Source organism: Aquarana catesbeiana, linkage group LG11 (genome assembly GCF_042186555.1).
Source record: "Aquarana catesbeiana isolate 2022-GZ linkage group LG11, ASM4218655v1, whole genome shotgun sequence".
Taxonomy (NCBI): domain Eukaryota; kingdom Metazoa; phylum Chordata; class Amphibia; order Anura; family Ranidae; genus Aquarana; species Aquarana catesbeiana.
In genome coordinates, this window is record NC_133334.1 from 176,222,245 (window position 1) to 176,238,208 (window position 15,964).

The 15,964-nt window shown below is 41.8% G+C and overlaps 1 protein-coding gene across 1 annotated transcript in view; it reads left to right on the plus strand.

The window, feature by feature from the left end:
- PYGM (glycogen phosphorylase, muscle associated) overlaps positions 1-15,964 on the plus strand; it is a 1,234,135-nt gene that overhangs the window by 566,309 nt on the left and 651,862 nt on the right. The window contains exon 7 of the mRNA XM_073605061.1: positions 10,827-10,909. Within this exon, the coding sequence (XP_073461162.1) occupies positions 10,827-10,909 (83 nt within the window). The remainder of the gene's footprint in view (positions 1-10,826; positions 10,910-15,964) is intronic.

Genomic DNA, 15,964 nt, shown 5'->3' on the forward strand with positions numbered 1-15,964 from the left:
TAAAAACAACCAATAGTGTAATACCGTAAAATCTAGTTTATTAAGGTAGAGTAACACTTACACAAGATGAAGATAAAAGGCGAAAAAATAGAGCCGGCCGGCACTTAAACACACTCCCGTCCTCACAGGGCAAACGTGGTGACATCAGCACGTCCCTCCCAGATGCGTTTCATCACACGCTGACGTTTTCAATGGGGAACGGGCAGCATGCTGAGCCACCACGTTATATACGCACACCAAGCCTCGCTCTGAGTCCCGTTGAAGGAAACACACAGCGCCATTTTGGATGTGGGCATCTACATAACATAATGCAAGGAATGGGGCCAAGTCACCAACCGGAGGTGCCACAAGACCAACATCCCTTGAATTAGAGTGATACCATGTCAAAAGGGTATGGATCAATAACATTCAAAAACCATAATTCATAAAATAATCAAAAAATATCAGATAATATTAAAATTAACAAAAAATAAATGTCTAAAATAATCAAATCCCCTATGTTTGATGGGTATCTATATGATATGGCAAATGGGTATTTATTTCATAACCACTCCAGGATTCTATAGATCCAAACCAGTGTACTTCCATCGGCACTAACATATGATACGTAGATCAAATTGCATCGTACAAATACCCATACATATATAATTGGGAAATTATTAAAAAACATAAAAATGGAAAACTGTGTCTAGATGAACTAAATCAGACAACCTCCTCAAATGGACAGGCAGTATGATCAGACTCAGCCCAGGAAATATAAAAACACATTAATATCAAAACCCATATGTTACAAAAAAAGGGGGAGTTCCAAAATAAAAAACAGATCAAGGTATATTTGGTGTTCCCTAATTCAGATATATTCTATTCACCCCTTCCAAATGCCATAATCATGTCTCAGGAATTATCAATAAAAGCATTAACGTCCACATCTATATTTAAACCATGGGGTGTATAGCTTTTAATTCTATGGACCCAAGACATCTCTAATTTAGAGATGTCCCGTACCATAGAGCTCCCTCGCCAGTGGGGTTGATAGCGGTCAATACCCAGAAAAAGAGTATTGGCAGGATTCCTAGCATGTACTAGGCGATAATGTTTGGAAACTGAGTGATTCTTAAAACCCGTCAGGATATTAGTGATGAGCCTCACTTGGAGGGGGCGTTTGGTCCGTCCCACATATTGCAAGCCACAAGGACATTGCAACATGTAAACTACCCATAATGTGGAACAAGTAATAAAAGGGGTAATATGGTGAGTTCGCCCAGTCATTGTGGACACAAAAGACTGAGTCCTCCTGTGTGAACAGGAATTAAAAGAACATACCCGACATTTATTACATTTGTAGAAACCCGTCAGTTGATCAAAAAAGGTGGTTCTAGTAATTGGAGGATCCAGTATCCCAGGGGCCAACTTGTTTTTAAATGAAGGAGCCCCTCTAAAAACAATTTTTGGTTTTGATGGTAAAGCTTCCCTCAACACTCTATCATTGGTGATGATATGCCAATGTCTGGAAACGAATTGTTTTATTTCCTTGTGTTGAAGGGAATAGGTGGTAATAAAGGGTACTACCAGATTGTGATCTAGACCCCTGGGCCTGGGTTTGTCACACAATAGGAGCTCTCTATCCATATCCTGCACATCCCTCAAAACAGGCAAAAGGCTCTCTCTGGTGTAACCTTTTTCAAGGAACCTCTCCGTGAGAGTGTTGCTCTGCATTAGAAATTTGTCAGGGTCTGAACAGTTCCTACGTATTCTCATATATTGGCCTTTAGGTATTGCGTCAAGCCAAGGTCTATAATGACAGCTTTCCAAAGAGATGTAGGAGTTACGGTCACTCTCTTTGAAAAAAGTAGATGTGGACAAACGATTACCCTCTATGGTCAGGGTAAGATCCAAAAAATGGATCTGGGTTTGACTCAACTCAAAATTGAGATGGATACCTCGATCGTTTGCATTAAGAGAGGATAGGAACTGTTGGAGCTCTTGGCCGTCACCGTCCCATAGGAGGAGGATGTCATCTATGTATCTTGCCCACAGAACAAGATGAGGACTGCGGTGGGCATAGATGACATCCTCCTCCCACTTGGCCATAAAAAGATTCACCAAGCTGGGGGCGTATTTGGCCCCCATAGCGACACCCCGACTTTGACAGTAAAATTTGTTGGCAAACCAAAAGTAATTATGGGAGGCCGCGAAAACAAGCAGCTCCATAATAAAGGAAACCTGATCTGAAGGAAGACCCGAATCCTTCACCAGAGCATCCTTAACCGCATTCAAACCCATATCATGGGGAATGATGGTGTATAAGGAGGTGACGTCGGCACTAACCATCCACATACCTGGTTTAATGATAATATTGGAAAGAAGGTTAAGCCCATGACGTGTGTCCTTGATGTACGAAGGCATTTTTTGGACAAGGGGCTGGAGAAAAAAAATGTATATATCTGCCCACCCGGGACGTGATTGAATCAATGCCACTCACAATGGGGCGTCCCGGGGGGCAGATGGGATTTTTATGAACCTTGGGTAGATAATATATAATGGGGGTCTTAGGGGCTTTCGGAATTAGATATAAACTTTCTTTGTCCCCCAAAATACCCAAAGAAGAACCCTTAGAAATGATCTTACGGAGTTCTTTTGTGTAACCCTTAATGGGATCAGAAGTTAGAGGAGTATAGGTGTCCACATCACCAAGGATCCTAGCCATTTCAGCCAGGTAATCCTTCCGGTCGAGTACCACTATCCCACCCCCTTTATCCGCAGGGCGGATAACCAGGTCCCTATTCTTACATAGAGATTCTAAGCCCTCCTGTATAATTTTCGAATTTTTGGCATTCTTTATCTCCAACCTCTCCAAATCCCTAAGGACTACATCCCTGAACACTTTCAGTGTGGGAGAAAGTGTTCCAGGCGGGTTGAAGAGGGACGCATTAGCCAAGCCAGAATTAACAAATTGGCTCGTGGGTTGGGAATTCCTAATAATGGGATTTCCAATCATGTACCTTTTAATGTTGAGTTTGCGAACAAACTTGTGAACATCCATATAGGTTTGGAACCTGTTAAGGCTCCTAGGGGGGGCAAACTTGAGGCCCTTGTCCAAAACTACCCTCTCAGAATGGGATAACTCTTTAGTGCTTAGATTGAAAATACCCTGCCAATTACATTCTGGCTCTTTTTTGTTCGCAATCTCCTCCCCCTCTAGTTCCTCGCTTCTTTCTACTGGTCTTTTCAGGCCTTGGCCTGGCCTGGAAAAACCCCAAGGTCCAGGGCCCCCAATAGGTGGGACATTATAACTGGAAGAAAGCAGGTTTTGAGAGGAGTAGAGGGATCATGATTATCCTGTTATCCTCATGGACCATATGAACAGCAACAGGATAATCATGATCCCTCTATGACCTACTCCTCTCAAAACCTGCTTTCTTCCAGTTATAATGTCCCACCTATTGGGGGCCCTGGACCTTGGGGTTTTTCCAGGCCAGGCCAAGGCCTGAAAAGACCAGTAGAAAGAAGCGAGGAACTAGAGGGGGGGAGGAGATTGCGAACAAAAAAGAGCCAGAATGTAATTGGACAGGGTATTTTCAATCTAAGCACTAAAGCACTAAAGAGTTATCCCATTCTGAGAGGGTAGTTTTGGACAAGGGCCTCAAGTTTGCCCCCCCTAGGAGCCTTAACAGGTTTCAAACCTATATGGATGTTCACAAGTTTGTTCGCAAACTCAACATTAAAAGGTACATGATTGGAAATCCCCTGTATAATTTGAAAATTATACAGGAGGGTTTAGAATCTCTATGTAAGAATAGGGACCTGGTTATCCGCCCTGCGGATAAAGGGGGTGGGATAGTGGTACTCGACCGGAAGGATTACCTGGCTGAAATGGCTAGGATCCTTGGTGATGTGGACACCTATACTCCTCTACCTTCTGATCCCATTAAGGGTTACACAAAAGAACTCCGTAAGATCATTTCTAAGGGTTCTTCTTTGGGTATTTTGGGGGACAAAGAAAGTTTATATCTAATTCCGAAAGCCCCTAAGACCCCCATTATATATTATTATCTACCCAAGGTTCATAAAAATCCCATCTGCCCCCCGGGACGCCCCATTGTGAGTGGCATTGATTCAATCACGTCCCGGGTGGGCAGATATATCGATTTTTTTCTCCAGCCCCTTGTCCAAAAAATGCCTTCGTACATCAAGGACACACGTCATGTGCTTAACCTTCTTTCCAATATTATCATTAAACCAGGTATGTGGATGGTTAGTGCCGACGTCACCTCCCTATACACCATCATTCCCCATGATATGGGTTTGAATGCGGTTAAGGATGCTCTGGTGAAGGATTCGGGTCTTCCTTCAGATCAGGTTTCCTTTATTATGGAGCTGCTTGTTTTTGCGGCCTCCCATAATTACTTTTGGTTTGCCAACAAATTTTACCGTCAAAGTCGGGGTGTCGCTATGGGGGCCAAATACGCCCCCAGCTTGGCGAATCTTTTTATGGCCAAGTGGGAGGAGGATGTCATCTATGCCCACCGCAGTCCTCATCTTGTTCTGTGGGCAAGATACATAGATGACATCCTCCTCCTATGGGACGGTGACGGCCAAGAGCTCCAACAGTTCCTATCCTCTCTTAATGCAAACGATCGAGGTATCCATCTCAATTTTGAGTTGAGTCAAACCCAGATCCATTTTTTGTATCTTACCCTGACCATAGAGGGTAATCGTTTGTCCACATCTACTTTTTTCAAAGAGAGTGACCGTAACTCCTACATCTCTTTGGAAAGCTGTCATTATAGACCTTGGCTTGACGCAATACCTAAAAGCCAATATATGAGAATACGTAGGAACTGTTCAGACCCTGACAAATTTCTAATGCAGAGCAACACTCTCACGGAGAGGTTCCTTGAAAAAGGTTACACCAGAGAGAGCCTTTTGCCTGTTTTGAGGGATGTGCAGGATATGGATAGAGAGCTCCTATTGTGTGACAAACCCAGGCCCAGGGGTCTAGATCACAATCTGGTAGTACCCTTTATTACCACCTATTCCCTTCAACACAAGGAAATAAAACAATTAGTTTCCAGACATTGGCATATCATCACCAATGATAGAGTGTTGAGGGAAGCTTTACCATCAAAACCAAAAATTGTTTTTAGAGGGGCTCCTTCATTTAAAAACAAGTTGGCCCCTGGTATACTGGATCCTCCAATTACTAGAACCACCTTTTTTGATCAACTGACGGGTTTCTACAAATGTAATAAATGTCGGGTATGTTCTTTTAATTCCTGTTCACACAGGAGGACTCAGTCTTTTGTGTCCACAATGACTGGGCGAACTCACCATATTACTCCTTTTATTACTTGTTCCACATTAGGGGTAGTTTACATGTTGCAATGCCCTTGTGGCTTGCAATATGTGGGACGGACCAAACGCCCCCTCCAAGTGTGGCTTAACGAGCACATCACTAATATCCTGACAGGTTTTAAGAATCACTCAGTTTCCAAACATTATCGCCTAGTACATGATAGGAATCCTGCCAATACTCTTTTTCTGGGTATTGACCGCTATCAACCCCACTGGCGAGGGAGCTCTATGGTACGGGACATCTCTAAATTAGAGATGTCTTGGGTCCATAGAATTAAAAGCTATACACCCCATGGTTTAAATATAGATGTGGACGTTAATGCTTTTATTGATAATTCCTGAGACATGATTATGGCATTTGGAAGGGGTGAATAGAATACATCTGAATTAGGGAACACCAAATATACCTTGATCTGTTTTTTATTTTGGAACTCCCCCTTTTTTTGTAACATATGGGTTTTGATATTAATGTGTTTTTATATTTCCTGGGCTGAGTCTGATCATACTGCCTGTCCATTTGAGGAGGTTGTCTGATTTAGTTCATCTAGACACAGTTTTCCATTTTTATGTTTTTTAATAATTTCCCAATTATATATGTATGGGTATTTGTACGATGCAATTTGATCTATGTATCATATGTTAGTGCCGATGAAAGTACACTGGTTTGGATCTATAGAATCCTGGAGTGGTTATGAAATAAATACCCATTTGCCATATCATATAGATACCCATCAAACATAGGGGATTTGATTATTTTAGACATTTATTTTTTGTTAATTTTAATATTATCTGATATTTTTTGATTATTTTATGAATTATGGTTTTTGAATGTTATTGATCCATACCCTTTTGACATGGTATCACTCTAATTCAAGGGATGTTGGTCTTGTGGCACCTCCGGTTGGTGACTTGGCCCCATTCCTTGCATTATGTTATGTAGATGCCCACATCCAAGATGGCGCTGTGTGTTTCCTTCAACGGGACTCAGAGCAAGGCTTGGTGTGCGTATATAACGTGGTGGCTCAGCATGCTGCCCGTTCCCCATTGAAAACGTCAGCGTGTGACGAAACGCGTCTGGGAGGGACGTGCTGACGTCACCACATTTGCCCTGTGAGGACGGGACTGTGTTTAAGTGCCGGCCAGCTCTATTTTTTTGCCTTTTATCTTCATCTTGCGTAAGTGTTACTCTACCTTAATAAACTAGATTTTACGGTATTACACTATTGGTTGTTTTTACCTTATATGCACTGCTGAGCTTGGGCTTGATTGGCCAGGACGTGTCTACGCCGTTCCTGTTAGGAGCCTGTCTGCGCTCCATCACATCTGCCCACCTTGTCTGGATGTCTGGTAAGCAGGACTTCCCCTAGGTTCGCTGCTGCAGTTTTATTCTGTGTTTTACACGTTTGGCTGTGTGGATTTTTGCTCATATAAATTTACCATCTGGTAAGCATTTTGTGCATGTGATGTGGTACACCTAGATGGTTCCTTTTTTCTTCTCTGGGTGATTTGGTGCATACTTGCTTTTTATCCCATCTGGGAAGCAGTTTCTGGGTGCTGTTTTTCTGTTTTTTGTTTTTTATTTATTTTTCTCCACCTATTCACCCTAAGATATATCTTTGCATGATTGCATGACACTCATCTACCATCCTTAATTGTTGCGCCGACATTGGATGATATATGATCACACATGATTAATTTTGTTGAGTGTTGCACTTATTATTTGTATTTGGAGTATTTTACATTATCAGTATTACGCTATGTTTTTGCCATATATTTTTGGATAAATCTCCATGGACTGAATACACGGGACGAGTGCGTTTATCCTGCATCACCCGGATCGCCCATCCAAAGGCCCAGGCTGGGTTTAAGCCACTTGCCTCTATTTGGCTTACTTCTGGTAAGCGCAATATCTTGGTGTTTTTTCAGTTCCATTGTGGTTTCATCACTTATCACTTTGAATGAATTTTCACGTTACTCTCTTATGATTGGTCTACCTCCATTTGTTGTGGACATTTACATGGGACTACACGGACTATACTAAGGATTACACATTTTTTTAGTGTTTATATCATTTAGCGCGGTTTTCTGTTTATTATACATACACACATGCAGCATGAAACGAAATATAATGAACATATATATATATATATATATATATATATATATATACATAAAAATTCAATAAAATACACTAGCAATGGTTATGTACCAGAAGCAAGCTGAACCATTAGTGATGAAAACATAGCGTGCTGTGCACATAGAATGCGACAGATGACATAAGCATAAGGTGTACCAGATATAAATCATGGTGAGCAGTAGCATACATGGTGGGTGGGAACCTCCCACTCCACAAAACCACCAGTCTCATCAAACAGATATACACAAATGTAGAGCTATGAAAGATTGAATCCTAGATGTATGTACAAAAGAGGGAGAAGAACGAGTACCTACAGTGCTATCTGGAGGGTCAGTACAGGTTGAGCGCCTCTGTATCGAGTGCACAGCGGGCCGGTAACAGTGTGGCTGTATCCATGTGGAACGCACGCTGGTGTGCTTGCGTTCCAAGCTGAAGGAAGTGGGCGGAATCCACATCGCCCCTTCCGCATCTCGTACAGCTCGCTCCCAATGCGAGCGGCGAGAGACAGCCAAGTGACAGGTGACAGGTGACTGGGGGCGGGACCAGCATATAGGGGCCGTCCGCTCACCAAAGCCACTCCAGTGTCAGTCTGGGCCAGCAACTGCCCTAAAATGCCAGAAAAATAGCCCCAATAAAAGAAAAGAGGGCGCCTACTAACTAGTGTGTATATATATATATATATATATATATATATATATATATATATATACATTATACTAGTTAGTAGGCGTCCTCTGTTCTTTTATTGGGGCTATTTTTCTGGCATTTTAGGGCAGTTGCTGGCCCAGACTGACACTGGAGTGGCTTTGGTGAGCAGACGGCCCCTATATGCTGGTCCCGCCCCCAGTCACCTGTCACTAGGCTGTTTCTCGACGCTCGCATTGAGAGCGAGCCAGCCCCTACATGCTGGTCCCGCCCCCAGTCACCTGTCACTTGGCTTTCTCTCGCCGCTCGCATTGGGAGCGAGCTGTACGAGATGCGGAAGGGGCGATGTGGATTCCGCCCACTTCCTTCAGCTTGGAACGCAAGCACACCAGCGTGCGTTCCACATGGATACAGCCACACTGTTACCGGCCCACTGTGCACTCGATACAGAGGCGCTCAACCTGTACTGACCCTCCAGATAGCACTGTAGGTACTCGTTCTTCTCCCTCTTTTGTACATACATCTAGGATTCAATCTTTCATAGCTCTACATTTGTGTATATCTGTTTGATGAGACTGGTGGTTTTGTGGAGTGGGAGGTTCCCACCCACCATGTATGCTACTGCTCACCATGATTTATATCTGGTACACCTTATGCTTATGTCATCTGTCGCATTCTATGTGCACAGCACGCTATGTTTTCATCACTAATGGTTCAGCTTGCTTCTGGTACATTACCATTGCTAGTGTATTTTATTGAATTTTTATGTATATATATATATATATATATATATATGTTCATTATATTTCGTTTCATGCTGCATGTGTGTATGAATGTATGTGTATGTATGTATATATATATATATATATATATATATATATATACTATTATTATTATTACTATTTACTACACAAGCTATTATCTGTTCACCAATTGGAGTGTTGCCCGTATGATTGGAGGGCACAAGAGGGAGGGATCCCCTGAGGGGGAGGAGCCCCATATCCCATCCTTGTTTCATTGACACTCAGGCATTTATAAGGGGGGACTGCTGAAGGAGAGATCACTGCATAGCTCTGACGAAGAAGGGACAATCCCTTTGAAACGCGTTAGCTGATTGTGATGTGTATGCATCTCTCCACGATTTTTGGAAGGCATCGCTCATCCTAAAGTTGCATGCTGGCTATCGGTACACTTCATGTTGTGCCCCCTCCACCTATTGCTTGTGAGTTGTTTCTTTTTATCATTTTTATAATAAATGTTTTTAAAAAGTTAGTACACAAGAGTGGTGCGGCCTCTGTTTTTCTTTTATTTCGGTTTGCACTAGGATTCCCCATCCTTGAGGGCAGCAAGTCCTTTGTTGACGCATCTTTTATATGGTGATCCACCTGTGCGCAGGGATCGTTGTTTTTTGTTGGCTAAAGTACTGATCCAGGCGTGTTTGACCCCCTGTATTTAATGGGTCCATCTTTTCTTGTAAGCGTACTCTTACGATTTTATATGACATCTGAGAATTACGCAAGGTGACCAGTCTGCTTGTGAAAAGAAGAATTCAAAAAATGTTTTACCATATGGACTTTTAGTTTAATGTTTTTATCAGTTTGCGCTGCACTTGCATTTGTTTAGTTAAGGGTATAGCCAGGCAGGATCAGCCAGGTTTTTTAGGGTATACAGGGGGCCAAATGACAGCACAAGCACTGTGCTGTATAACATGCTTTAAAGGAAGAGTATCTATTTTTTGGGGGGGTTAACAAATGCTTTAATAATTGTTATTGCTTGAAAGCGTTTTATCTACAGCCTTACCATCCCTGGCTGAGGATTATTACAGGAAGAAATTGATGTTTGTTTCCTACTCAAATCTCTATGGTACCGAGGGCCCGCTGATGCACAATAAAGAAAGAAAAGAGCACCCCAGCCGAGCGTAGTATCTTAGACACCAATAGGTGCTCTGAGGAAGAGGACTTGTCCCTCGAAACACACCAGTCTACTTACATTTATTACTTGTTGTTATGGTGTGCTGAAGAGGTCTTGTCCATTGATTGTGGAGATGCTCAGAAACCCTGGTATTGGATTTGATATATGCTTGTGTTTTAATGCTTTTGTAAACATTTTAACCTAATTTTATTAAAAAATGGTGTCTAAGATACTAGGCCAGTGCGCTCTTTTCTTTCTTTGTTGTCCACTCCACTCCACTTGAGCCAAGAATGTTTCTGTTTCTTTTACCTCATCTCTAATAAAAAATTTAATTTTTATGTATTTGCCAATTGTTGCACTTGGGCTCATAAACTGATATTAAGATGCTAATTCAGTTGACATCCTTTGAAAGTCTACTTGCCTTCACAATTACATTATTGCAGGATTTTGCCTGTAATATAATGGCATATGCTTTTTACCTCTGGGAATGTTGACTGGCAGCAAACTTTATTGATAAAAACTGTAGGGAAACCCTAGGAGATGAAATAAGTAACCAGTTCCACATCTTATTACTGTTGATATCATTGTCTTTTTACCTTACCCTGGGAGGTCTTCTTCAGTTGCTGCCATTTTACTTTCTGTACTAAAGGTTTATATATTGTATACCCTGTTGATGTATCATTTTAAAGTTCCTTCATTGTTTGCTATGTGAGGTTTCACTTGTATAATTATTTCAAACACTAAAAAGAAACCATTCTTTGTATTTTTAATTTCCCAGTCAATGTAGGTGGTTACATCCAGGCTGTTTTAGATCGCAACCTTGCTGAGAACATTTCACGAGTCCTTTATCCCAATGATAATGTAAGTAGCTATTCTTTACGCAATGGTAACATAAAATGCTTTAAAACAGGCTCATTGTAAAATAATTTTAATATTGCTGCCTTTTTCTCTTTAGTCTGGTGCAGCAAAGGAGGGAGTAGATGTTTATTTTATTTTTTAAATGTAGCTGCCAGAATACATGTTAGGAAACAAAAATGAACAAGAATTACCTCCATTGCATCACACACAGAATCTAGTTCAACCAATCAGCTTCTAAGTTTTATTGTCAAAAGCTTAACTGAACAAACTGAAGTTAGAAGCTGATTGGTTTCTATGCACAGCTGCACCAGAAAGTGTGTGCACAGTTTTAGTAAATATACCCCAATGTTTTTTTAGTATTAGGTTTTAATAATCTGTTAGGGGACTATATATTTTTTAATTTCTATTATAATCTACCATCCTTTGTTACTTGTGTATGCATGTGTTCTCTTAAAGTGTAAGTTCACCTTTACAGAAAAATCTGTAAGGTGAACTTACACAGGAATTAATTCTGAGAGCTTGTTCCTAGGGACAGGCAAGTTTTTGTTCTGGGTCACATAGCATCCTGTGCATACCTTGTCATTTCCTCTATGTTGCATCACAAATGTGGGAGTGCTAATATCATTAAACAAATCTCTTCCAGCATGATGGACTCTCTGCTAATTGCTCAGCCTGTTTGTGTGTGTGTCAGATCTAATGACTGTTTAGCTCTCACCTTCAGAGCACTAGATGGAGAGGCCCGGGGATTGTGGGATATGTTGTTTCTTTACAGGAAATGCCCTTTCTCACATCACAGACAGGGGTCATGCATTTACTTGTGCAATGCCATGCAGCATACCTCATGTTTGACTACAAACAGAAAGTTCTGAAAATGGGATATGAAGATTTACTGGACTATAGCACAATGGAAAAATATGTTTCATTTTTATTAAGTTAATAATTTTGTTTAGTCATATTTGTTATGTTAGAAAAATAATTTTTCGGAATTTGTTTTGTCTATTAATTTTTAAATTTAAAAATGAATTTGAGGTAGAAAATGAATTTGAAGTGGAAACATATTGCAATAAATACAGTTAGGTATACATGTGAAATTAGGGGATGGATCCTACTTAGGCTTTTTTATAGAATCGAATAGGAAAGAACAGAATAAAATAAAATAGAATACAATGGAATAGAACAAAACAGAATAGAATTAAAAATAAAGGAATAGAATAATAATAATAAAAAAGAATAGAATAGAGAAGAATATATTGTATTCTTCAGATTCATTCAGGTGTAGAATACTTTATTAATCTCAAAGGGAAATTATTAAAATAAAGTTACAATCAACAAAGACAACAAAAAAGTCACAATAACAATAAAATTGATTGCAAATAGAGTAAAATTATATAATAATAGTGTGTCATCAAAGTCTGGAAGTAAACAATGCTTAACCCAAGGAAGCCAGTGTGTGTGTTTGGGGAGACCCCAACCATAAAGACCCATTCATGTATTCATGCATATTTGGGAAGACACATACCCTTCGGAATAAGGACATACTGGTGCTACTCACTGATCTGGAGCCTTATTGAAAGCTCTGACCAGCTACCTACCTTATTTTCTGTACAGCGGACACTGTTCAGCTTAATCGCTGGAATTTATTTGCTGCTGTTTATCAGGCAAACAATAAACTGGGAACTTTCTGTTCCAAGATCTCACTACTGCTTGGTTGGCGTCCATCTACACCCCCCCCCCGGCACAGTTGCTTCACCTATTTTCCTTATGGAATCATTTTACATGAGTAAAAACAAATTATCACTATATTTACCTCGATCCTATACCCCTGACGAAGGTGTATAAGCAGAAACGCGTCGGGTACCGGGGATTACTATTTACCGGAGAGTATCATTATCTCCTTGTCATATTTTTCATGTAAACTGTTGTGTTTTGTTTTTGTTGTTTTTTCATATGTATGTATATTTTGTACAAACTTTGATGTTTTTTAATATCGATCATTCCATTTGATCGTAGACTTTTATGTATATCTAATAAACTATTTTTCGTACTATACAAGTGTATGTTGCCTTTAAAGTCCCATTGAAGGAGGATTTCTCTTTTTCTTAATCATATCCTAGGGATGTGGCAACTACACTGTCTTAACCTGAAGTGGTGAAACCCTCTTTTTTGCAGTAGGCAAAACTTAAGACTACTCAACAAAAACGTAATATGTTTCCTAGTAAGATCAGTACCCGCTAATGCCCATTCTACTGAGGCCAAGGAAACATCGTGATCAATAATAGTATATAATAATCCCACATCAGCAGTTATCAAAATGCTGATGGGAGTACACATGAGGGTATCCAATATCTGAATGATTTGTTTGGTGTCTCTCAGATATGCTTCCATTTTCGTGACAAGAGGTCAGAGAGAAAAGTCTATATATTGACCAAACCGCGCCGTTACGGAATCAATTCCATTAACTATTGGACGGCCGGGAGGGTGCTCTAGACTTTTGTGCAACTTGGGCAAAAAATATATGACCGGAGTTCTACAGAACAAAGGATCTAGATATAATGCCTCTTTGGGACTAAGAATCCCCTTATTTTTACCTCTCTCTATCAGGAAATTAAGTTCTCCTTTAAATTTCAACATGGGGTTACCACTCAATAGTTGATACGTGTCATAATCACTCAGTAGTCTAGACATTTCTTCTTGTTAGTATGTCTTGCTAAGCACCACCATACCTCCCCCCTTATCCATAGGGCGGATCACTATATCCTTTCTATTTTCTAATGACATAATCCCTCTTTTAATATATTGGGGATTATTAACTTTAAGCGTCTCTAGATCACTACACACTGTATTTTTAAAAACCTCTAACTGTCTATTATCCGCACAATCAGGGTTAAATACTGACTTATTCCTAAGATTGGATTGTTTAATCTCTGGTTGAGAAAAATTCCTCTGTATTGGTTCAGACAAAAAATACTTTTTCATATTTAATCCACGGATAAACTTTTGGACATTGACATAGGTCTGAAATTTATTCAGATTATGGATTGGGGCAAACTTCAAGCCTTTATCAAGAACACGCATCTCCTCATTGTATGGGAAAGAAGGGTGATCGATCTAAAGCTCCTTTGTACCACCTACCGATCATAGCTGAGCCCTTTAGCCGGATAGCCGCAGACCTGGTAGGACCATTACCCCGACCCAGTCCCTCTGGGAAGAGATATATCTTGACGGTGGTGGATTATGCTACTCGTTACCCAGAGGCAGTTCCTCTGACAAACATCCATGCAAAGACAGTGGTGGAGGACCTGCTCCGAATCTTTGCCAGGGTGGGTTTCCCTCAGGAGATTATCTCAGACCAAGGGACTCGGTTTACTGCAGACCTAATCCAGCAGCTGTGGAAGCTCTGTGGAATTAAGCCGATACACAGCTCTCCCTAGACTAAGGGACTATGTGAGCGGTTCAATAGAACACTAAAGCAATTGCTGCGGACGTTCGCAACTTCTCACCGGGATTGGGAGAAATTTCTGCCACACCTCCTGTTCGCTTACAGGGAAGTGCCGCAGGAATTAACGGGGTTCTCCCCATTTGAGTTATTGTATGGGAGACGGGTGAGGGGACCACTAGATCTACTTAGAGCCCATTGGGAAGGAGGTGTAGGGGCTGAAGAGACCTCTGTGATAGGGTACGAACTAGCACTCAGGGACGGCTGAAGGAACTCATGGACACCATACGGGAGAACCTTCAGACCGCACAGGGGCGGCAGAAGTTGTGGTATGATCGTACCGCCCGGAATCGCACCTTGGCTGTAGGGCAGAAAGTTCTTGCCCTCAAACCTACCAAGTCGGACAAATTACAGGCCTCGTGGCAGGGACCCTACAAGGTAGTGCAGCAAATATGTGACACTACCTACCTGGTAAGTGCTCAGATTAAAAGAGTCTGGCTGACCTTCCATGTGAACATGCTCAAAGCTTACCAAGAGAGGCCTGAGGAGATAGCTGCCATATGTGCTCCAGCCAGGGAAGGTTCAGAGAACCTTCCCCTGCCAGAGCTACCCGTGAGAGATGGGGACAGAGCAGGTTTAGAGACAGTGAGGTTAGACGGGCAGCTAGGGCCAAAGCAGGAGGACCAGGCCAGGCTGGTCCTTAGGCAGCATCAGGAAATGTTTTCCACCAAGCCTGGATACACTACTATGACAGTGCACAGAGCGGAAACCCCGGAACAGCCACCTATCTAGCAGGCGGCTTACCGGGTTCCTGAGTCAGTGAGAGAGGGTATGAGGCAGGAGATAAAGGATATGCGTGATTTAGGAGCCACCAAGCCCTCCAACAGCCCCTGGGCATCCCCAGTAGTGTTAGTGCCAAAGCGTGATGATACTACCCGCTTCTGCGTAGATTACCGCCGACTAAACAACTGCACAGCGACTGACGCCTACCCCATGCCCTGAGTTGCTGAACTGTTAGACTGCATCGTCCGAGGTAATTTCCTAACTACCCTTGACCTATGCAAAGGGTACTGGCAGATTCCTCTGGACCCGGAATATATTTCAAAGTCAGCATTCATCACCCCCTTTGGCTTTTACCAGTCTAAGGTCATGCCATTTGGAATGAAAAATGCTCTGGCGACGTTCCAGAGGATGATAGATCAACTCTTCAGTGGCCTTCAGGATTATGCCTGTGCATACCTGGATGACAATGCGATCTACAGAGATACCCGGGAAGAACATCTACTCTACCTGGGTACTGTGTTAGACCACATCAGGACTGCGGGACTAACATTAAAGACAGAGAAATGTAGCATAGGGATGTCTGAGGTACCAAACCTTGGGCATTGGGTAGGCCGTGGGCAACAGTGTCCTGAGCCAGCTAAAGTAGAGGCCATTGCCAACTGGCCCAACCCTCCTGATGAAAACCCAGGTCTTGGCAATCCTAGGCACTGCAGGCAACTATAGGAGGTTTGTTCCCCACTACAGCACGATAGCTAAACCCCTGACTGACTTGACCAGAAAGAATCTTCCCAGGTCCTGTGGTCCTCAGAGTGTGAAAATGCTTTCCAGTGCCTGAAAAA